Below are 24,127 nucleotides of genomic sequence, written 5' to 3'. Positions count from 1 at the left end.
TCACTGATAACTACAACACATTTATCAAAATCTAATCAACAATTTTATCCTTTAACTATTGATGATTAGCAGTAAGTGCTATTTTTTAATTTCAGCTCTTAGCTAGAAATCAAAGGCCCAAATTCCGCATTGAGTTGGGACCAAGTTGTGCTGCATCGCTGGAGTAACTAAGGGAAAGGGGATATGGTGATATACAGTGATCCACAACTGCTGTTCTGAGCCCTTGACACCACATGCAGTTGGTGTGATTTACAGCAGTCAAATTATGTCAGGGGACTGGCCGTGCACACAGATGGCCCTGGATCCAGGGAGTGCAAAGACTGCCTTTGCATCTCCCATCATCCTGAGCTGTGCAGAGTTTCCCTTAACCAGAGCTGAGTATCCAGGCAAAAATAAGGAAACACTGGAAACTCAGTTTTCAAAAGTGTCGAGTGACTTTGGGAGCCTCAGTTACTGGGTGTCCAATTTGACATACTTTAAAAACAATCTGATTGTCAGAGTGTAGAGGCTAAGCACTTTCTAAAAATCAGGCATCTCATGCTGGACACTACAAGCTGAAGCTCCCAAAATCACTCGCCACTTTGCATATGGCGGAAGTACAGCAATCTGCTTTCCTTAATGCGAGTGTTACCTGCACATTCTGGGTTGTCTTCATTAAAGTTGATTGCAAAGTCATGCGAGACCTACACATTGACAAAAAGGAAAAAAGAATCAGACTTTAGTTCAGAAAAATGATTCCAAGTTGTTTTTCAGTTTCCAAACACCCATTACAAGCTTTCTGTGTTAAACCACAGGAATCTTTTAAACTTGGAGCCAGTCAATTTGAAATGCAGAGTGAGTCGGAGCTCCCTGCAGAGCTGAAGGGACAAGAAAATTTGCTGGAATCAAAGAAGTAGCTGCTAACAAAAAAACAAAAAAGAGAATATAAAAAAACACTTCAGCCCATGAGAACTTCAGTAAATACGCTGCAGAAACGGCACTGCCAACATCTGTCACAAAAGAATGGCCTAGATTTCAGGACACATTGAGAGACATGCTCTCTCCAGTTGAAAGATGAGAGTTAAAGAAGATTATGCTACACTGTAAAATCACTATTAAAATAACTTTGGGTCTATAGTAACCCCCTCATTCACAGTGATGAGCAGTTATTCGTATGAAACCAATGGGATTACGGGGGAGGGGAGTAACTCCTCCCCAGTGTGAATCCGAAAATCATAATCTGGCCTATTATGATGAAGGAAAAAATACAAATAAATACATTGATGAAGCTGAGATAGGTTGATGCTTAAATTTGAACCAGGGGTAGGGAAATAAAAAAAAATAAAAAAAAAACCCAACCCTCAACCACCAAAGTTCTTCTAAGGGTCAATAGAGTTGCAAATGCCCCACCATGCTCACAAAAATAGTTATATAATAAAATACACACAGCTCCCCTTCTCCTGGGTCCTTGTCTAAGAAAAAATACTGAAAATGCAAAAACTGGGAGGTTTTCTAACTAAAAAGGAAACTTGAAATGTGGTGGCATGGAAACATATTAGACATTTAACAAATCGGTTTCCTGGCCCCCTTTGGCTCTCTGGCACTCGCAGCGCTGGAGCCCGCAGCGATGCTCTGCTGGGACTGATGTTCTCCTCTGAAGCACCTCTCCATTTCTGAGGGCTGGTCCCTTCTCCCTGGTCTGCATCTTTCTCTGGTTCTAGACTCCATTTTTCTCCACCTGCCTCCACCATTGTAGTCCTCATCCTTTTTACTCTCTTTAACTCCACTGCCCTGTCACTTATCGGCCATATTCCTTTTCTTAATATACACATTTCAAACATCTGGACCAAATTCTGTGTCACGTTGACTATCCATAAACTGTATGTGGCAACTGTAATGGTGGGATAAGTGCATGTTAAGAGAGACTGACCCTTTGAAACTGCATCTATGAGACTTATCAGTGTTGTACTGCTAGCCTAAATATGGTTGCGCACCGATGGTGTGTGGAGTGGCTGGCATAAGCCATAAAGGGGGTTTGTTTTGCATAAAAGGGAGATTGGTTAACAAAGAAATATGGTAACATCAGTCACCTGCAAAGGTATAGTTCTGAAAGATAGGATCAGGTAACTTTATCATACTTAGACATCAAAGGTTATGTGCTAGCAGTACTCTTTGCTGTCCACAAAAAGCAACATGATGGGCTCCACCCACTTAATGGTTACATAAATGGGCTGGGACAAGTCCAGTAACTGCTGTAATATTGAATAGAACCTGCTAACTCACTTTAGAATGGGCCCTGCATGATCTCCACCAGTGGAACTCATGTTTTTTCTCCTTTAGACATGTTTTATATTTTCTGGAGAGAGACATCAAAAAGGTTGGGTAGGTTGTTCTGTAAACGTATGACTCTTAATCATATCTGTAATGGGGAGCGGGAGGGGTTGGGTAGAAAATATGGTACCCTCATTTGTAGTCTTACTCACTATGATCATGCTTACCATTATTTAAAAGATACTAAGCAGTATATTTAAAAGATACTTGGGTAGCTACCAGTATCACAAAGGAATTAAGTCAGCATCCATCAAGAAGTCTGTGAACTCATCCCAAGCCCAACCCAAAGTTTGGTATGCTAAAACCAGGTTTTGGTTGTCACGTTCATGGAGTATCAGATGGCCACTCACTCATGCAGCCCCATTTGCTTTGTAGAAGAAAAAGCAGTAAGTCACCACACATTTTCCAATATCAGCAGACATGAAACTGCAAGATTGTCAGATACACTTTGGAGGTGTTCCAGAACATTTCTGGCTGGCCAAACTACATGCTTAAGGGCACTATCTGACCAGAAGACCAGCTGCTATCTGCCAGTTTCACAGCCGGCTGCAGGCCAAAGGTAATTGCAACTGCGAAGCACTGTTATGTGAGTTTTCATTCAGTAATAATTTTGCTGTTGTTCACTAGATTCATTCTTTCTGTCTGCTAGGTTTTCTACTAGGTAGGTCTCTGCAAAAAGATAAAAGGATCACAATAGACACATACCACTATTTCATTTGTTCAATTCTATGGCTATTCAGTGTTTCTGGGTCCTAATTTTCCTAATCCCTAATGTAGCTGAAAGTATAGCAAAATAACTGCAAATCAAATAGTTCCATGACACTGCGTAGGTCTTTGTGGCTGTAACAGTTGACATATCATCATGATTAACATCACTCATCTGGTTCAGTGCTGCAGCACCAAGGTCCATGTGCTTATTTCAGAAATACTTATTGATCAGGTTAGGCTAATGAGGAAACCACAAATCTAGCAAATGTGCATGATAATCAGAGGAAGAATATTGTCAGCACAACAGATATTATATTCTGCCATCCGTACTCACACTGAGTGGTGTTTTATTTCAAGAGCAGTCCCATTTTGTTCAGTGGCACTACTTGTTGAGTAAGGGATTATTCAGTGTGAGTAAGAGTGGCAGAATCTACCCTAAATAAGGGGCAGGAAATATGATGAAGACACAAGCATTTGGCACCTCTTCAAATTCTCTTAGCAATGGACCATCAGGAATAATGCACAGATGTGAGATTGTTTTAATGGTTAAGTCCTGGTTTCTAGCAAGAAAGGCACCACCTGTGGAAGGCCAGTGATGGTTGTCTCTCAGGTAGCTTTTCCCAAACTTTTGAAAACTGAGCCCCCTTCAGGAAAAGGAAACCAGTTATCCCCACATCCAATGTATACACCTTCCATGTCCCCGTTTTTAGGCCTTCCTGCCCCTCCAAGGACACTTCGGGAAATGGTGCTCTCAGGATCTTCCTCTCTACAGCATCTCCGGTGATAACCCACACATCATTGATATGTGATCACTGATCAAATCACTCTAATCATGGGAGTTGTCCCACCAGGTCTCTGTGATGCCAATTAAGTCATAATTTTCTTCATATACCATGGCTTTCAGTTCATCCTGCTTGTTCCCCATACTCCTTCTCCAGAAATTAGCCCCTTCCCCTTGTCTTCATTACTTGAGCCTAGATGTGCATTGTCCCGATTTTTGTCACCATTCTCCATAGAACCTAGTTTAAAGCTCTCCTGATCGGGTGGGCCAGACGATGTCCAGAGATGCTCTTCCCAGTAGTTGATAATGAAGGCCATCCCAGCACTGTATCCGGCTTTCTTGGAACATCAGCTCATTGTCAAAGAAGCCAAAGCTCTCTTGCCAACACCACTTGTGTAGCCACCCATTTACTTCCACGATTCGACTATCTCTGCCTGGGCCTTTTCCTTCAACAGGGAGGATGGATGAGAACATCACTTGTTCCCCAAACTCTTTTATCCTTCTTCCCAGAGCCCCATAATCTGCAAAGTAATTTCTATCCTCCAGGAGAAAGACAAACATGGCACATCCCAAGCAGGTCACGACAGCCGATCCCTCACTATCCATATTTCCTACCTTGTAATGTATCAAGAGCCTCCTTAGATGATATATTTACTGCTTGCAGAATCCTGAAAGGCAAAACACTGTGTGGGCTCTTCCCCCAGGCAATCTCCCTCTGTTTGTTTCTCCTCTGTTCACTGCATAATGTGACTTTCACCTTGTGTTCCCCTGTGTCTGTTTGTTGTACCGCCTGTCATCTCTCGTCATATAGGCTTAGACTGTAAGCTTTTTGGCTCAGGGACCATCTTTTTGTTATTTGTGTGTAGTGTACTGAGCACAGTGGGGCCTGACTGGAGCTTTTCAGCATTAAAATAATACAGATACTAATAGAGTAGTGATAAGAGAAGGTCTTGTGACATTTAAGCAAGCTTTTTATATGAAACAAGGAGTGTCTGTGAGAAAATGGGAGAAAATCAATAAATCTTGAGTAATTTAATATGAAGGCTAACTGGTATGGTCAACATAGAGTTGTTTATGACAGCAAGCAACCAAAAAATGTGATAGGTGAAGTATTATGACATATGTGCTCAAACAACATAGGGGCATGCAGGATTTACCAGTTTATGGTAGGTAGAAGTACTATAGTTTTGCACTGATATCACTAAGAATAGATTCGTATTTTTCATGTGATGCAAAGTTACTATTTACATTCCATACTCTGTAATATAGAACCATATCGTATTGAATTTATAGGGAAGACAGAATAATCACTGTTCAGCACTCAAATTGCTATTGCGATTTCACAGCCAATATCTGCTCTTATTTTTCCATAGTTCCAACTCCACTAAGTTGGGAGAGAAGGAGGTGTGTAGATAAGAACAGACACTGGCTTGAGAAGCATCTCCTAAGGGGGCCAAGATACAAAAGGGACCAGATTAGCAAGGACTTCCATACAGGTGACAGATTTTGCGACTCTTGATTTGGACTCCTATTAGGCAGGATTGCTGTATGTTGCAAACCCCTCTGCAGTACACCAGGGGCTTGATCTAAAGCTCCTTCAAGTCAATCAATGTCTTTTCACTAACTTCAATGGGCTTTGGATCAGGCCCCAGCTGCGCCTGTTTTCAACACACTGCAATAAGTAAGAGTGTTTTTTTTTTTTTTTTAATTTAACATGAGCTGGGTTATCAGGCTGAAAGGTCTCAGCAAACCTGATTCTGATGTTTGAGCTCCCTGAAGTGATGCACTAGATGGTGTGTGTTCCACATGGAACAACAGGATAGTCACACACTACCATTCAATAGCTCTTCTGAATTGGTAACCTGGTGGCAGGAGTGCACGTTCAACGCACTGCACTTTGGGAAATGCTTCATGCAGTTATACCTTGTGGGAAGTAGTAATGCCAGTTGGCTGTTCAGAACTAGGCATGATATTGTGATCTGCTCTAATGGGGTCAAATGGATCAAAATTTGACAGAGCAAGGTAATCCTAAATGCCACAAACTCCCACACGTAAAGGATGAGTACAGTATTAGTTTACTAACATTTGAAACATTGACTATGTGGTACATTAAGCTGTGCAAAGAATTACAAAGAAGCAACACACGGATACATTCCACCCGCACTAAACGTCCCCAAGGAGTGTCACGGAATAATTGCTGACAATGCATAAATGGTTCCAACCATTTGAGCACCTGTAAGGCTTTCTGCTCCAGAAAATAAATTCTACTCCCAGAGAGATAACTTCATCAGAGCATCAGTGATGGTTACATAACATTAGCCTGGTATTTCTTAGTTTGCTGCACAAACTAAACTCTCCGAAGCACCTGGTAAAGGACAATTATTTACAGTCTGGTTATAACCATATCTCCTAGAGCAGGGGTGGCCAACTTGTGGCTCCAGAACCACATTCGGAGTTAATATGCGGCTCCTTGTATAGGCACCGACTCCAGGGCTGGAGCTACAAGCACCAACATTCCAATGTCCGGGGGACTGCTCACTGAATCATAGAATCATAGAATATCAGAGTTGGAAGGGACCTCAAGAGGTCATCTAGTCCAACCCCCTGCTCAAAGCAGGACCAATTCCCAGCTAAATCATCCCAGCCAGGGCTTTGTCAAGCCGGGCCTTAAAAACCTCCAAGGAAGGAGACTCCACCACCTCCCTAGGTAACGCATTCCAGTGTTTCACCACCCTCCTAGTGAAATAGTTTTTCCTGATATCCAACCTGGACCTCCCCCACTGCAACTTGAGACCATTGCTCCTTGTTCTGTCATCTGCCACCACTGAGAACAGCCGAGCTCCATCCTCTTTGGAACCCCCCTTCAGGTAGTTGAAGGCTGCTATCAAATCCCCCCTCATTCTTCTCTTCTGGAGACTAAACAATCCCAGTTCTCTCAGCCTCTCCTCATAAGTCATGTGCTCCAGACCCCTAATCGTTTTTGTTGCCCTCTGCTGGACTCTTTCCAATTTTTCCACATCCTTCTTGTAGTGTGGGGCCCAAAACTGGACACAGTATTCCAGATGAGGCCTCACCAATGTCGAATAAAGGGGAACGATCACGTTCCTCGATCTGCTGGCAATGCCCCTACTTATACAGCCCAAAATGCCATTAGCCTTCTTGGCAACAAGAGCACCCTGTTGACTCATATCCAGCTTCTCATCCACTGTGACCCCTAGGTCCTTTTCAGCAGAACTGCTACCTAGCCATTCGGTCCCTAGTCTGTAGCAGTGCATGGGATTCTTCCGTCCTAAGTGCAGGACTCTGCACTTGTCCTTGTTGAACCTCATCAGGTTTTTTTCTGCCCAATCCTCTAATTTGTCTAGGTCCCTCTGTATCCGATCCCTACCCTCTAGTGTATCTACCACGCCTCCTAGTTTAGTGTCATCTGCAAACTTGCTGAGAGTGCAGTCCACACCATCCTCCAGATCATTAATAAAGATATTAAACAAAACTCTGCCACAGGCCCTGCCCCCACTCCACCTCTTCCCGCACCCTCCCCAGAGCCTGCTGAGCCTCACTTCTCTCCCCCCACCCCCGAGCCTCCTGCATGCCACGAAACAGCTGATCGGGAAGTGCAGGGAGGGAGCGTGAGGCACTGATCAAGGAGGCTGCCAGTGGGTGGGAGGCACTGGGAGCGGGGCGGGGTGCTGGTGGGGGACTGCTGACATATTACTGTGGCTCTTTGGCAATGTACATTGGTAAATTCTGGCTCCTTCTCAGGCTCAGGTTGGCCACCCCTGTCCTAGAGGCTTGCAATATGGCTAGTTTAACATTCACTGCAGGAATATTACACGGATTTTCGCATACCAAAGAGCCTAGGACTGTCCCTAGCCATGGGATAATTGAAATTCATCTTTATAGCCATGACTGTTACAAGATGATGTCATTATTAGGAGTAGATGGGAAACTGCTTTTGTCCCACAAGAATTCCAGATTTCAAAACATTTTCCAGTCCTGAATCACGGAGAAACGTCACAATTGTGAATATTTTTATGAACTGAAAATCCCCCAAAAATTTCAGATCGGTCAATCAAAACATTTTGTTTTGAGATCTTTGAAACATTTTATTTCCATTTTTAAACATTTAAAAAATCATAAATTAACTTACATTTCAAAATGAAAAGTTGTTCTGACCCTCCAAAATTGAGCTTTTCATTTGAAAATGTCAAGATGAAATATTTTGACAATTTTGAAACTTTTTGCAAAAATTTTGTGAAACAGGAAATTAGTCGAACTGACGCTTTCCAGTGAACAAAAACAACGAGGAGTCCAGGGGCACCTTAAAGACTAACAGATTTATTTGGGCATAAAATTTCGTGGGTAAAAAACCCACTTCTTCAGATGTATGGACTTTTCAGTTTCCAGTGAACAGTTTCAGTTTTGACAAATGCATTTTCAGATGAAAAAAATTTTAACTGAAAAATTCCTATCCAACTCTAGTCATTATGCCATAATGAGGATTTCCTTAGCCCATACGCCAGTGGGTTGTTTCAAAGATGTGTACTCTTGCAAAAGTACTGAAATAGGGTTACCATGCGTCCGGTTTTTCCCGGACATGTCCGGCTTTTCAGCAATCAAACCCCCATCCGGGGGGAATTGCCAAAAAGCCGAACATGTCCGGGAAAATGCCGGCCGGGCACTTCCCCTCCCGCGGCTGCTCTGCTCCTTCCCTGACTCTTCGGCTCTGTTTAAGAGCCGAGCTGCCCGAGCGCTATGGGCTTCAGGCAGCCCCCTTGCCTCCGGACCCCAGCCGCCAGCCGGTCACTTCCCCTCCCAGGCTCCGGCGGCGCAGGGTCCGTAGGCATGGGGGCTGCCCGAAGCTGGTAGCACTCGGGCAGCCCGGCTCTTAAACAGAGCCGAAGAGTCAGGGGAGGAGCAGAGCCTCCGGCCACGGCGGCTCTGCTCCTCCCCTGACTCTTCAGCTCTGTTTAAGAGCTGAACGCTACGGGCTTTGGGCAGCCCCAATGCCTCCGGACCCTGCGCCGCCGGAGCCCGGGAGGGGAAGTGCCCGGCTGGGGGCGCAGGGTCCGGAGGTATAGGGGCTGCCCGAAGCCCAAGCGCTACTGGCTTCACGGTTTGCTGGGCAGCCTCCAGACCCTGCGCCCCCGGCTGGGCGCTTCCCCTCCCAGGCTCCAGCTGTGCTGGGGAAGCGCCGGCCAGGGGCGCAGGATCTGGGGGCTGCCCGGCACACCGTGAAGCCAGTAGCGCTCGGGCAGCCCTTTTCGCGTGGCTGGGAGTGGGAGGGGCGGAGTTAGTGCGGGAAAGGGGTGGAGTTGGGGCGGGGCTGGGACGGAAAATGGGCGGGGCCAGGGCCCCGTGGAGGGTCCTCTTTTTTTATTTGTTAAATATGGTAACCCTAACTGAAAAGACCTTGGATTATTTTTAAAACACAAGTGCACAACATAGGGTCTGATCATAAAGTATTGATTTGCCAACTATTTTCTTTCTCAAGCCATTGGGTAACTCGTTCAGCATTGCAAACTGTGCGAGACCGTAGCTAAGCACGGGTTTCACTACCAAGATGTGACTGCTGTGTCAATGCACAGTCCAGAGCAATATCATATACATGAACTAATGACTAATAATTGCTTATGTACAACTTGGCCTGACAACTACAGTCAGCACTTTGAACAGATTCTGTACAAGGAACACAATACTTTGAACATTTCACTGTTTTCCTGCAACATCAATGCTGATAGTACTTGGATTGCCTGACAAAACGATTTGACAAATTCAGTGAAGGTTAGGAACATGCTTTATTACTTATTCAAATACAATTTGTCAAGGGTGCATGAACAATAATGTACTGGGTGCATATAAACATAAATACTGAGATGCACAATGTTTTACACTCACGTATGAATGAACAATATTAAGCCACCGACAGACTGAAAATGAAATTTCAATTCCAGAAGTGCATCATATTTTGCAAACTCTTAAGACACTGTCAAATGCATAGAATCATCAGTCAAAAGCTATTATTTCCAGTGTGCTTAATAATATAATAGTCTGGCAGTTGCACTGCATGCAACTCTGGCTAAGAGCATTTCTACTTGGCAAAGCTTGTCATTTTTTTTAAAATTATTTTATAGTTTACTAAAGAGCATCTTGCACAGTTTCCATAGCCATCAACCAGTTGATAAAAGAATTTGGACTCATGATGGTAGGATCTTCCTTTCTTCCTTGGTCTGCCATGTCCGCATTTAGCAGGCTTTATTTGTAGTTTTGGTCACATATTGTCCTAGCTTCTAAAAGGGTGGAAATGCCACAGGTGTACACATGTTTCAAGGTCAAGGCTGGCTACTAACAGGAGAAGTATGGTCAGGTTCATGCTTACCATAGCCTAAAGGTGCAGAATCCTGAATATGTTTTTGATCCTGTGATTGCAGCCAAGTTTTCTCCTACAGTCTTCACAACATACACAGCTGGGATGTTTCATTAGGGAAGTTAGCATCTCTCTCAGGAGTAATGGAGAGTTTTAAAAAAAACTAACAGAGGGTCCTGTGGCACCTTTAAGACTAACAGAAGTATTGGGAGCATAAGCTTTCGTGGGTAAGAACCTCACTTCTTCAGATGCAAGTAATGGAAATTTCCAGAGGCAGGTATAAATCAGTATGGAGATAACGAGGTTAGTTCAATCAGGGAGGATGAGGTGCTCTGCTAGCAGTTGAGGTGTGAACACCAAGGGAGGAGAAACTGCTTTTGTGGTTGGATAGCCATTCACAGTCTTTGTTTAATCCTGATCTGATGGTGTCAAATTTGCAAATGAACTGGAGCTCAGCAGTTTCTCTTTGGAGTCTGGTCCTGAAGTTTTTTTGCTGTAAGATGGCTACCTTTACATCTGCTATTGTGTGGCCAGGGAGGTTGAAGTGTTCTCCTACAGGTTTTTGTATATTGCCATTCCTGATATCTGACTTGTGTCCATTTATCCTCTTGCGTAGTGACTGTCCAGTTTGGCCAATGTACATAGCAGAGGGGCATTGCTGGTACATATATGGCATATATCACATATATTTTTACAGATTCAGACTAACACGGCTACCCCTCTGATACGTAAAAAAACTAAACACAGCATTCTATATGCTGCTCCTTACACATGGCTATTCAGGCATCTGTCTCTGTTTATTTTTTAAATAAGTTCTCTAACTTTTGGCAATTCTCTTCTCAGGGACTTGACACAATTTTAACTGCTCCTTTTCTATTTTAACGATGTCTTTTATGGTGGTGTGTGGTTTGCGACCACTACTCTGTGTCATGTCTTCTAAAAGACAAGTTTGGTCAGTCTTCCCCGTTTCGTCATCCTCCTCATTGCGATTTTCCTCATCATCCTCTGAATCCATACTTTTTTGCCATTCCCTGTTCTTTTTTATGACTTCTCTATATAAGCGCTATTCAAGACATGGGTGATCAGTATAGCATATTGCCTTGGGATAACATGTATGTGCTCCAACTTGTGTGTTCTGCTCTGGGCTGGCGAATGAAGCGTTTTCAGTCTCCGAGGGATCTGACTGCTTTTGCTCAGCTGTAGCAGTAATATCTAGCTCTGCTTGATAAAGATCACTGCTATCTTAGGGTTCATCTACCAGTAACACAGCAGAATTGTCTGACACCTCAGAATTGTCTGACAGAACTGTCACTTTCAGAGAGGTGGATGTCTGACAGGCCTATTCTAGTCCAAGTCTGAGCAATCGGTGTTCTCTGAGTTACAGTGCTAGCTCACTTGGGTTGGAGGGCAGACTGATGAAGAGAAGAATTATCAGAGAAGAATTATCATACTGCAAAACATCAGATGGTACTGCTGGAGCTTATGATGAATGATGTGTGCGCCACTTGTCACTATTTCTGCTCTGAAGGATTTCTTGTCCCACCCCAGAAACAGCCATTCAAACTCTTTAGCTGCTAGCGGGAAAAGAATCAAATCTGAGTATTTTCATTTGGAGCTGAAATATGGAAAAATATCACAGTCAGTCAATGTGGCACAACAGAGGTGTTCACGCAAGGGAAATACTGTAGACACTGTGTACAGAAGCATGTTTTTAAAAGAGCTCACACTCAAAAAGGTTCTGAACTGCCTGGGAGATGCACATTGCCATTGCTCCACACTGTCAATCTAAAGTGGAAGAGAGACAAGGTGGGGGAGGGAATATCTTTATTGGACCAACTTCTGTTGGTGGGAGAGACACGCTTCCCAGCCCACACAGAGCTCTTCCTCAGGTCTGGAAGTGGAAGATGCATTTTGCCGGTAAAGAACAATAGTTAGCCTGTTGGGCATTGCACTTAATGCAGCAAATAGGAGGAGGTTAGGAGGTGATGAATAGGATGGAATATATTGAAGCCAACAACAGACTATTACCTTCCTACATCAATCCCTAACTACTAAGAGAAGCCCAACATGTACTAAAAAAGTCTGAACTGTCCAGCACTTAAGCCTACATAAATTCTTTTGAAAACTATAATGATTCAGTGTACTCATGAGACACTGACCCAGAGTTTTTCCAGGTTATGGCCAAGTTGCATGTAAATGGCATACAACTGATTATGACTATCAATGAAATGTTCAGTGATTACTTTATAAACCCTAATGCCCACTTAATGGTAAGTTATGGGCCTTTTTTCTATTTTACATGAATAAGACCTGCACTTTGTACACTTACCGTCTCCACTGTTTTTAACAGCTACATTGCTCTGGTTCTTTCTCATCTTGTAACTGCACAATGATTAGTTGGCTCCTATTTGGACCTCATGTTGTCTCACGGTTACCACTAATGTGGATTCTCCCAGGTGAGACAATTCCTGAGGAATATTTCGCAACTGGGGGTACGTCTACACTGCAATTAAAAACTCATGGCTGGCCCAGGCCAGCTGACTTGGGCTCATGAGGCTCAGGCTAAGGGGCTGTTTAATTGCAGTGTAGACTTTCTGGCTGGGGCTGGAGGCTCCAGGACACTGTGAGGTGGGAGGGTCCCAGAGCGAATGTGTGCAGTGCAATTAAACAGCCCCTTAGCCCAAGCTCTCTAGCCCGAGTGAGCTGACACAGGCTGGCCACAGATGTCTAATTACAGTGTAGACATATGTCCCTTTTCCCGCAATAACCCTTATTAGTGTATCAATTTTGAGACCTATTTCCTTCTTCCCAGGGGACACAGGTTTTAACTAATTTAGAAAAGGAGATAAAACAAAGCTGGGAGCAAGAGCAGGTGACATAGTCTATGTGAGAACATAGCTATTGCATACAGACATGCAGATAATCAGTAGGACGGACTGAACAGCCATATTGATGATTATGAATATCATTTTCAGCTGTACATGCATGTGCTAGTTAAGATTACCAGACATATACTCACATAGTTAAACTGATTTCCTCCTTCCTCACCAGTTATTTGCTCAGCATAGTGTTGATGGGGCTCTCTCTTTTGTGGGAGCTCAAACCAAGTTTCTTGCAGGTCCCCCAACTGTTGCTGTAGCCTGGTTATTCTTTTCCTTGGGTTTTCATTTGACTATTTGAGGTCATACCATTGTAGCTCCATCATCTCTATGACACTTTCGCATTCAGCAGATTGCAGATGTTCCTTTGGTCCACTGTTTTTCCATTTGAAAGTCTGTGTGCTTTGTGGCCCTCTTTGCCCAGGCATACACTCAATTTACAAGTAATTGAATTTGCAGGTTTAAAATGACTTCTCCTGAACCCATCTCCATCTCCCTTTTGTGTTAGTTCTTGTCTGTCATTGTGTCACAGGGTCTTCTCACTGCTAGAGGTGCCTCCTTCTGGCCGTCCTGGGAATTAGCTCTGCCAGGCTTGCACTCTCCCTCTGGCGGTGTCTTCCCCCATCCTGTCTTGGTCTGCAGCCACCGCAGATAAATCCCAGATCTGCAGTCTCCTCTGGTCAGGTCACTAAGGTCCTCCCCTTCTGGGGAATTCACAGTTCTCCCTGACCTGCTGTCTGTCTGGTGTCTCCAGCACCCTTGCCATTCCCCAGTGGCTGGTAAGGGAACCCAGACCTGCTCTCTACACTGGGTTCCAGCCCAAGGACCCTACAACAAGCAGCCAAGGTCTCTGCATGGTCTGATCCTTTGTTGCTGTTGCCCTGGGCTTCTTTCCACTCATCGCCTTTCCTCTGGACCCCACCCCCCTAGAGTTGCCAGCCTACCAACTCTCTCCACTCAGGGACTAACTGCAGTGTACTTCCCTGCCTTCCTGTAGCCACCTTGCTGCTCACTCGACCCAGGCTTTATACTGACCCCAGCTTGTTCCTGCCCAGCTGAGCCTCCTTCTAATTAGTGGCTCCTCCTCCAGGTGCACCCCATGGAGTTCATAGGCCTGCCTGGCCACCTTTAGTCCTTTCAGCCCTGTATAGGGCGGACACCCCATCACACATTGCTTAAGTCCCATGAGGCCAATTCCTTACCACCACAAGGGCAGCTCTTGCTACTGCATTTGAGACTTCCTATGTGCCCTGAGTTGCGATGTTCAGTGCAAGTCCCCAACTTTACTATGAGTGCTTGCTTGTATGGTTTTCAAAAGGAGTGTGCAAACAACAGTTTTGCCTAGCTAGGAAATCACTCCATGATGGTGTGTCTGTCTTTCCTACAGCACCTCTGACTCCTTTGAAAGTCAGGTAATCTGTTACTGAGGGGTAACAGAAGTACGCTGTTGCCAATATGCTGGTCAGACTGGCACCACCATTAAAACCTGTAGGCTGATTATTTCTGCTGGAAAAGGAGCAGAATTTCATGCTGCCAATTATAATGTACTATCGCCATCAGATGTCTTGTCAAGGAATTGTAGCCAGCAGAGTAACATAGTCCTCTAAAAGAACAGGAGTACTTGTGGCACCTTAGAGACTAACAAATTTATTAGAGCATAAGCTTTCGTGGACTACAGCCCACTTCTTCGGATGCATCCGAAGAAGTGGGCTGTAGTCCACGAAAGCTTATGCTCTAATAAATTTGTTAGTCTCTAAGGTGCCACAAGTACTCCTGTTCTTTTTATGGATACAGACTGACACGGCTGCTACTCTGAAAATAGTCCTCTAAGTAGCCTCTCAGATAAGCATGCCTTCTGTGACGCATTTTGCTGTTTGCCAATGCACTGCACACTTTGGGCTTGATCCAGTGCTCATGGAAGCCAATGGAAGTACTCTCACTGACTTCAGTGGATAGTGAATCAGACCTTTGGTTTGTGCTCCTTACAACTGAGTCCTAATGGCATTGTCACAATTTGTCCTTCCTCCATCTGCATGGGGTACAATGCAATAGTACTATCCTGAGAAGAAATCTGCTGTGTAGGCTTTGTCTTCACAAGGTGTGTTCTTCCCAGATTGCACCTGATTTAAACAGTGCAGAATCATTAGGTTGCTTTGTGTTTCTTATCAGATCAGGAAAATCGTATGGTTACTCTCCACACCACTTTACACAAGCAACACAGAATTTGGACAGCTGTCTCTCTGTTCTCAGACCTCACTCTTCTCCAGGTACCTTTCTGACTCTATTATCCCCCCTGCAGATATTATTTTCTTATGTTCACCTCTTCTAGCCTCAATATCAATCTAGTCCTCACTCTTTTCACATGGGTACCACTTCTTTCTAGCATAGATATTTTCTTGCATTCCATTCCTTGCACTGATGACAGTCCTTGGACACACAAAATTTCCACAACTTTGAGCATTACTAAGACCATTACTTTCGGCAACAGCGTCAGGCTTAATCACATCCTCTGAAAGCATCAGCACCAGCCCCAACGTGAAAGTGAATCTTCCAATTGTTGGTTCTGTGATATCAGACCTTAACAAGTTTTTAATGGTTCCAAAATATTTCTCTCAAATATTCCTCAAAACCTAATCTGAACTTGGAAAGATAAGGCACAGACATCCTCATGTCAACCTCATAAAAAAAGGTGTGTGTGTAAATGCCATTACATTATTTTTGATGTAACATCATTAATTTTGGACTGATTCTTAGAATTGTGTATGTAACGAGGTAATATCTTGAGCAGAAAGCCATCAGAATGAAACAAGCTGAGGGAACTATTGCCCCCAAAGATAAACCATCTCACCAACAGCAATACGTTGTGCCATATAAACCATGGAAGTTAGAAAGATTCACCTGTACACCTACTTTATATTCCGGTGGTATCCTGGCTCCAAAACCAAAGGCTGGGAACATTTTATCACTGAAAATAAAATAAAAAAGGGTTTTTTTCACCAAGAAATGTACATTGTTCCGCTAAACATTTATTCCTTCATATTGGTCCATGAAAAAGGTGACAAAGCAGAAGAGCACAGAAAAGGCTGCTAGATCATACATGTCATTTGGTCACCGTTATTTATGTTTGCAAGAAACGTCACCCTTTACTCTCACATTTAGATTCCTGCTTGTGTTTATCAGAGCATCCTAAAACACAGACATTACTAGATTCCCGACACTTTTATCCGAGATGGACTGTTATACTCTATATTCTGACATGCCGTTTGGTTTTCTTTTCTGATTATGTCCTGTTATTTGATATGCCTACTGTAATAGGTTGCTGATCAAGGTCCTGATCCTGGAAAGATTTAAGCACATGATTAACCTTATGCACTACGAATAGCCCCATTGACTCTACTGGCACTATTCACCATGTATACTATTAGGCATATGAGTAAATCTTTGCTGGACGGAGTCTACAACTTCTCAGATGCTCCCAACTCTAGCAATTCCTCTCTTATTTCTACAGCTGGTGGCTGCCTGCCTTTTGCTGGTCATTGCTGCCACCCATAATAAACTGCTAGTTATTGCTCTCTCTTTCTCTTCTCCCCGCCCCCGATCCAGATCCAACAGGACACCTCCATGAAACATAGCACACTGAAATAAATTTAGCACAACATAAAAATGCACTTCCCCATCACACAGCCCATCCCTAATAGAAAGAAAAATGGAGATTCCATCATGTGAGACCAATTGAAAAAAACCCACAATAAGTCAGTAATGACTATATTTCAGACTAGTAGGAATATCTGTTTCATAGTAGAAACAGCACAACCTCTGTGATGGAGAGAAAGTACAAATGAAAGAGGTTTGTGACAAGAGAAATGGGAGACAGGAAGCAGAGAAGAGGGGAGTCAGACAGTGTACCAGTGAAGTTCAGAAAGAAACTGGCGAGGAATGTCAGGTGAAAAATGTAATGTTTTTGGAGATTGAGACTAACTGGAGGAGTAAAATTGTCTTGGAGCACCCCACAAGTGGGGAAACAGATACACAGTAAGTATAGTCCTGTTCTGTTTTCTGCCCCATGATTGAGGGTAGCTTGGGTTCCTTCCAATATTTTAAAAATAATTTTCATATAGGTAAGATCTATGACAACATAGTTCTTCCAGATAACAAGAGACAGAATCATCCTCCTCCCAATGACAGAGTCTAATGAAGGGAGGATTGTGTAATTAAGGGTGTTTGGATTTGGGTTCATAGAACTGTCCAGGTGGGAAGTGTCTTCTGGCAACATTACAAAAGGGGAAATTTTACCTACCGCAAGTTGCAGGTTGCATGAGGGTTTCCATCTGTAATCTGACTGGTGTCTACTAAAATCTGTTCAAAGATTTTATTTTACAGTAGACATAGGTTGGGAGATGAGCTGGTATATTTAATGTCATGGTAAATTTGCTTCCAAGTGTTACAACGAGATGCCTTGTTCTTCATTCCAGTTTGATCATTTGGATGGAGGAGAGAGAGATCCTGATTCAGGAGACCAGGAGACTACATGGCCACTCATTTCCTTCTTGCTTCACAGAGCTCATTTTTGCAGATGCTACAGACCCCTTTCTCTCCATATAGTATATGGAAAATGACAAACTGTGATGAGATCTTGGCCCCCTTTCAGCAAAGCATTTAGGCATGTGCTTAGTCTTAAACATGCTCTTAAATCCACCCTATTCAGCAAAGCATTTATGCACATGCTTAACTTTAAACAAGGTCTTAACTCCCAATGAAGTCATTAACATGCATGCATCAGTGCTTTGCTGACTTGGATTCAGCTACCTCTGCTTGAAGACTGCACGGAATAGTCAGGAGGCTGAGTTTCTGTTACTATCTTGGGAACCCCCAAAAATGCACAGTTTGGGGCAGAACTTCTAATTGGCTCTGTGGTCAGTCCTTGACATTATCTAGTGAATAACTCATGATTGCAGACATACTCACAGAAATATATCAGCACCCACTACAGGTGTCACACTACTCAGTCGGGCATCCTGCCTGAAAGGTGCCATGGTATTTTTTGTCAATCATTTGGGAGCAGGAGCAAAATGGAAGTATTTTTTTAAAAAACCTCTCAGATGTTGGGGACTGCCTGGCTTGGGGGATTGACAATGGGGCGTGGAAATAGTCATCACGCCCAGATCAATGGTGCCTAACAATGGCTTGGCTGTAGTGAGTAAAAGTTGTTCCCACCTGAGGGCTAAGCTCTTATGAATTGCTGCCTTGCTATGAAATATACTTGCTGTTTGAATCTGGGGGAATGTAATATTGTGTCCCATATGCTATCCTATATGACAATGAATCATTTTCATGGTAATGAAACATTCATTCCAACAGTCATAACCAAAGGGGGCAATGAAAATTTATGCCAACCATCTCCTGATTGCCTTCACTTTGATTAAACACTACTGGAAGTGGGGAAACCCTTTATAATAGATGCAAATTAGAAGTCAGCTACCCATTAAGAGGATAAGAAATAAGAATCAAAGACACAGCAAAATGGGAGAAAAATTTTGTGTTATATCAATGATTAAACGTGGCTGGTTTATCAAATTAAACCCTGTATTGCTGTGATTGAATAGATTTTAAGACTAGAAGGGAGCATTGTGATCATCTAGTCTGGCCTCCTACATAATACAGGTCATAAAATTTCACCTTGCAATTACTGCATCAAGTCCCAAAACTTGTGATGGATCTAGAGAACACCTTTTAGAAAGAAATCTAACTTTGATTTCAGTGGTGTCCCTCCACAATAGGTATTTCCAGTCTTTATTCAGGCCTAATCTGATGGTATCCAGTTTGCAAATTAATTCCAGTTCTGCAGCTTCATGTTGGAGTCTGTTTTTGAAGTTTTTTTGTTGAAGAATTGCCACTTTTAGGTCTGTTATTGAGTGACCAGAGAGATTGAAGTGTTCACCTAAACTTAATCTCCCCATTACTAATTTCTTCCTACTGTTACCCACACCTTCTTGTCAGCTGTCTGTAATCGGCCCCTCTCTTACCACTTCAAAAGTTACTTTTCCTCTGTTGGTATCCTTGCTATCCTGCTGTTAATTGATTTATCTCGTTAGACTGACCTCACACTTGGTAAAGCAACCCCCATCCTTTCATGTATTTATATCTGCTCCTGTATTTTCACTTCATGCATCTGATGAAGTGGGCTGTAGCCCACGAAAGCTTATGCCCAAATACATTTGTTAGTCTCTAAGGTGCCACAAGGACTCCTTGTTGTTTGAACTCTCTCTGTTATAGTAAATTTTCCCATGACAATATCAAATATTGTTCTCACTTAAATAGACACCTCAAATTGCCAAATTAAAAGCTGAATTCCTATTACACATTTAATTTTTTAAAAAACCACGAAAAGAGCAAAAAGGCAAAAGAGAGAAGCATCATTAAACTCCATTAAAACTGTCATCTTTTATGTTTAGGGAATGACTTGGAAGAAAATGAGCCGAATTAAGTATTTTATCCCCTAAACCATATGAGTGAATCATGTTCCTGAGTGTATTATTAAGTACTTATCTCAGAAGGTCTTGATGCCAATAAATATGGAATCACAACAGCTTACAAGGGATTAGCTGTAGCTCCAAAGAAAATACAGCAACCATTTTAAATACTTTAACATTTCCAGTTCCTTCATCACAATCAGAGTTAGGTAAATTTAGGATACCCAGTGCTGATCTGCATGTCTGACAGGGCCAAATAATGATGACCTGGGTTTGGATCAGGTTGGGTCCAATTTCTCCATGCTTGTGCAGCAGGTGGAGGGAACAAGTAGCCTTCTTCACCTCTCATGGTCCTGCACAGCAGCTGGGCACAATTGTATCCCCTATGCTCCCACAGGGGTGGGGAAGAGGTGGGCTATGACTCAATACTCAGTCTCTGCCAGACATCAATGCTGCTAGATGCAGGGCTTGTGGGCTGGATGAGGACAAGTGGAGGAGTGTGGCAGCAGGAGCAGTCCCTCTGCACTCAGAGGGATTGTATTCTTCTCTGTGTGGTGCCAAATCACTCCCAGTGCAGGACAGTACTTGTTAAGTACAACTGAGCCCCCAATTTTTAGTAAGTCCTTGGTTAAGCAAACTTCCATTGAGGTTAATGGACCTGAGGATTTGGCCCATAATGCACGGTAGGTTTCCATGGAGCAGTGGGAATGGGTTGACATTAGTTCTTGTAATACAAAAACTGCTGCGAGGACCTAAAAGTATGATAAATTAAGGCTATTGTTGCACTGTTTGGCTGGACACAGAGAGAAATTCTACATAAATATTCAAAATCTAGACATTAACATTCATGCATCAGCTTTAGGTATAGCTGTATTTGAAATGCAACAAATTACAAAATGCTTCTTAGTCATCTTCGGGGAGCTGGAATCTGCTGAATAATATAAATTTATAAAACAGGGCTTCAAGAGCATGAAGGTAATGGCAGTCTCACCTACAAGGGGCATAATTAATGAATAAGGGGAAAACAAATTCCCTGAAGCTAGCCACTGAATGACATCTACTAATGAAGTATCTAACAAATGCAATAGCCTTAAACTTCCCCCGATCATCATTAAAAGAAGACTGAAAAAGCTCTGCAGCGCAAAAATACCAAATGAATTCTGAAATTCATAGGCTAAGCAAAAAAAGGTGTAAATATCTATTGCAAAGAAGCCTTTGTAAATGAGGTGGGAAATGAGCGAAGGGAAATGAAAGGTTATGGTGATAAAATGTAAAAAGACAAGATTGTCGTGCTAGATTATAGCCTAGTAAAATGGCATAATAGGAGAGGTGAGACCAAAATGGCAAGCTTCCTTGTTAGTTTATAAATAAATTGGCCGTGACCTGATTTATACTTGCAGGTGTAAAACGACCTAATTTAGCAAACGTCCTTTGTTGAAGAAATGGGACTGCATTGTTAGAAAGAGTTTGGGGTGCTCCATGAGACCATAGGAGGGCTCTTACTAATCTTTAAAACACTGGCAATTGACTGCCAGTCAAGTGAGTTCTTAGGAGGATGTGTATGGGTCTCTGTAGTTTCCAAAGGGTTAACGCTAAATTGCACTGGAAGATCAATGGAATTGCACAGTAAACTGATACCAAACCCACACAAAGGACAGTTTCACAACCCTTCTGTCTTGGAGGCTTAGAACTCCACCTGTCTTGCAGAGGATATCCTACTCTTTGGGTAAATTTCACTGAGCCTGTAAATAGGACAGCTTTAAAGTTCCAGATTGTACATAATGCTGCACCACATAGCAAAAGCATTGCTATATATATATATATATATATATATATATATATATATATATATATATATATTGGGTTTTATCCTTTTTCATTGTACCATGATAAGCAGGGGTGGAATTACATTATTTTTAGAGTTTCAGTGATGTGAGTGACATGATATGACTTTTCCCTACAATGTTTTTCATTCATTTTAATTTTGTTTTCTACCAGAACTAAACAGATGGAAAATTCATTGTGTCTGGGAGCTAGGGAAAGTAGGAGCATATTTAGGCATATATATTTGTGCAAGAGAGATTTTTAATTTGCTCCTGTAAGGGAATGAATTTTCTAGGATGACCAGAAGAGAAGTATTTGTAGTGACCCTTCTGTGACCCAAGAGGACCAAATTCTCTGCTGGTGTAATTCAATTGAAATCACAGTGACATTAAGATTGAAGAAAATAATAAAAACAGATACAGCAAAATCAGAAATAAAACATGTTGATAATTAGGTATTCAACTAGATGCCCTATCCAATATCTAGGAAAAAATTGCCTAAAACCCATCCCCTAAGCTATTGATTTGGAATCCAAAATCAAAGTAATTTTACAATATATTTGCCTGTTGTTGAAGTCAAATTCTCACCATAGAACTCCTGAATCAGCCACATTTACTATACTGAGAGCATATATTTATTTCTGGACACTTAAAACACATTTTCCTTGGCTTCATCATTTCAGTCAAACAAAAACCAGCAATCAGTGTCCATGTGAACAAAACACAAACTACTACTCAGAGGTCTGTGGCATGGAATACTGCATCTTCCTAGGGCAAATCTAAGCAATAAAGGGCCAAACACCACTTTCAGTTATACCTGTGTAACCCCACTGACTCCAAAGAGGTGATAAAGATATGAATGAGCAGGCAATATGGCCCCACGTCTTTCTGTTATGCTATTCTGTGACAAAAGGTGTTCACTATTGTTACAGTAACTGATTAAACTTGCATGAGAAGTACTGGAAAAAATTTTTCCTCTGTGAACTGATGGGTTTCCAACCAGGATAAATGTACAGCTCAGCTAAATGCTAGTATAACTGAGGGGAGCTACGGGGCAGATTATAATATAAATAACTTGTTATATATTTGAAAGATGCAGGGAAGAAATTCACTAGTCTGAAAGCTCCATATAACTTGTAAATAGGAACATGGGGATGATCTACTAGATCATTAAGTTTGTCCCATGCTGGTGGAAGATGCATCAGACACAAAGCTGATGCGATACTTAGCCAAATGAACTGCCACTCATAAAGATTTATGAAATTACCTAATTTCCACAGTAGATGTATCGGACTATCTATGTTACACTATTTTTTACTGCATTTGTGAGTTATTCGGATCTGCTCTTCAGGTCACTTTCTTTGGAGGGAATCACCTCTAGACAAATTACATCTACTATTATTTACTTGTGAATGCTGACAGAGTGCTAAGAATCGCACAAGACAAAGTTCTAGCTCTGAGGAGAACAGGCTGAATAGATAGATAACACAGACCAAATTGCAACAGAGGGTCCTGTGGCACCTTTGAGACTAACAGAAGTAAGGGTGCCACAGGACTCTCTGTTGCTTTTTACAGATTCAGACTAACACGGCTACCCCTCTGATACAGACCAAATTGGAGACCCCAGAGGCAATTTCTCTCTTAGAGCAACACTTCTATTGTTTTATCCATGGAGAAAGCAGTACATTTTGTTGACATGAGCTAGCATTTGTGAATTTTGAAGAAGAAGTGACTCTGATAAGGAATTTCAAGGAGACCAGCATTGAACAGGGGTGAAGATGAGAGCAGTAAGAAATGAGAGCAGAGACATGGGCAGGAGTGGAGTTGAATATGTACCAGAGAAACCATTACAAAGTCAATCTTAACAAACATTGACCACATAATTATCATAGAGATTTCCTGTTCTAATTACCGAGATACACTGTGATGATGGTAGCCAATAAAGGCTTTGTAATGGTGATCACTCCATATATGTGTATGAGTGTGCATGCACAATATGTGATGGCCAAGATCCTGAGGATCTAGTCCAAGGATGATTTAATATAGTACCTAGTATATAATCCAATGACTATTTAAAAATACCATCTATTCCAATTCAGTTTCTGACCCTGACTCACCATATCATGTCAGCATATGCTTAAGTCCAGTTAAAGCCAAATGCTTAACTCTAAGCATGTGCTAAGGATTTTGTTTACCTTGGGTGTATAAGAGTATTGTTTTTATACTTCTTTGTTCACTTTCCATTTTATTAAAGTAGTGCAATACATGCTTCAAGAAGTATGAAAGTATTCTTTTCCCACAATGGTTTCTAACCTTATTTAGATTGTCTGATAATCTTTTTTGCTTACTAGCCTCCAGAAAGGCTGCCTCTGTACTTAGAGTGATAAACAGATATGTTCAATAATTAACAATATTTTTATTTATTGAGCTGCATGGGTAGATTAATTTTTTAACATAGCTTTAAGTAGTGAATTTATAAAAAAGTAAGTGTTGCATACAGTCAAAACTTACTAATTAAAAGAAACACCCTTTGGCCACAGATTTAAGTAATTAGTATTATATTAACATTACAACCAAAGCCAACTTCTGCTCTCCTCCTTGTCTCTGACATAATTCTGTTAATGTGTTTTCTTCAGATGACTACAGCAAAGGTATTCATTGTATTTCTTCATCCACAGTGCAGGTACAAAATAGATACAGAATGATCTATCTGTTGATTTTAAGATATTGGGATGGGAATAGATTCCAATTAAAAACTAGATCTTATGAACTAAGCTTAGAAATTTTAT

The 24,127-nt window shown here is 42.1% G+C and overlaps 1 protein-coding gene across 2 annotated transcripts in view; it reads right to left on the bottom strand.

Annotated features, from left to right (window-relative positions):
• The window catches only part of CPNE4 (copine 4), a 327,733-nt gene that overhangs the window by 13,648 nt on the left and 289,958 nt on the right, over positions 1–24,127 (bottom strand). The window contains exons 13-14 of one of the 2 annotated variants that reach the window (XM_054021033.1): positions 15,944–16,010; positions 632–683 (exon numbers count right to left, since the gene is read on the bottom strand). In XM_054021033.1, coding sequence (XP_053877008.1) covers positions 632–683; positions 15,944–16,010 — 119 coding nt within the window. The remainder of the gene's footprint in view (positions 1–631; positions 684–15,943; positions 16,011–24,127) is intronic. The other variant, XM_054021034.1, reaches the window with a different exon arrangement.

Source organism: Malaclemys terrapin, chromosome 2 (assembly GCF_027887155.1).
Source record: "Malaclemys terrapin pileata isolate rMalTer1 chromosome 2, rMalTer1.hap1, whole genome shotgun sequence".
Classification (NCBI taxonomy): domain Eukaryota; kingdom Metazoa; phylum Chordata; order Testudines; family Emydidae; genus Malaclemys; species Malaclemys terrapin.
Note: the sequence above shows the minus strand (reverse complement) of the source record. Positions and strands in the feature narration are given on the sequence as shown.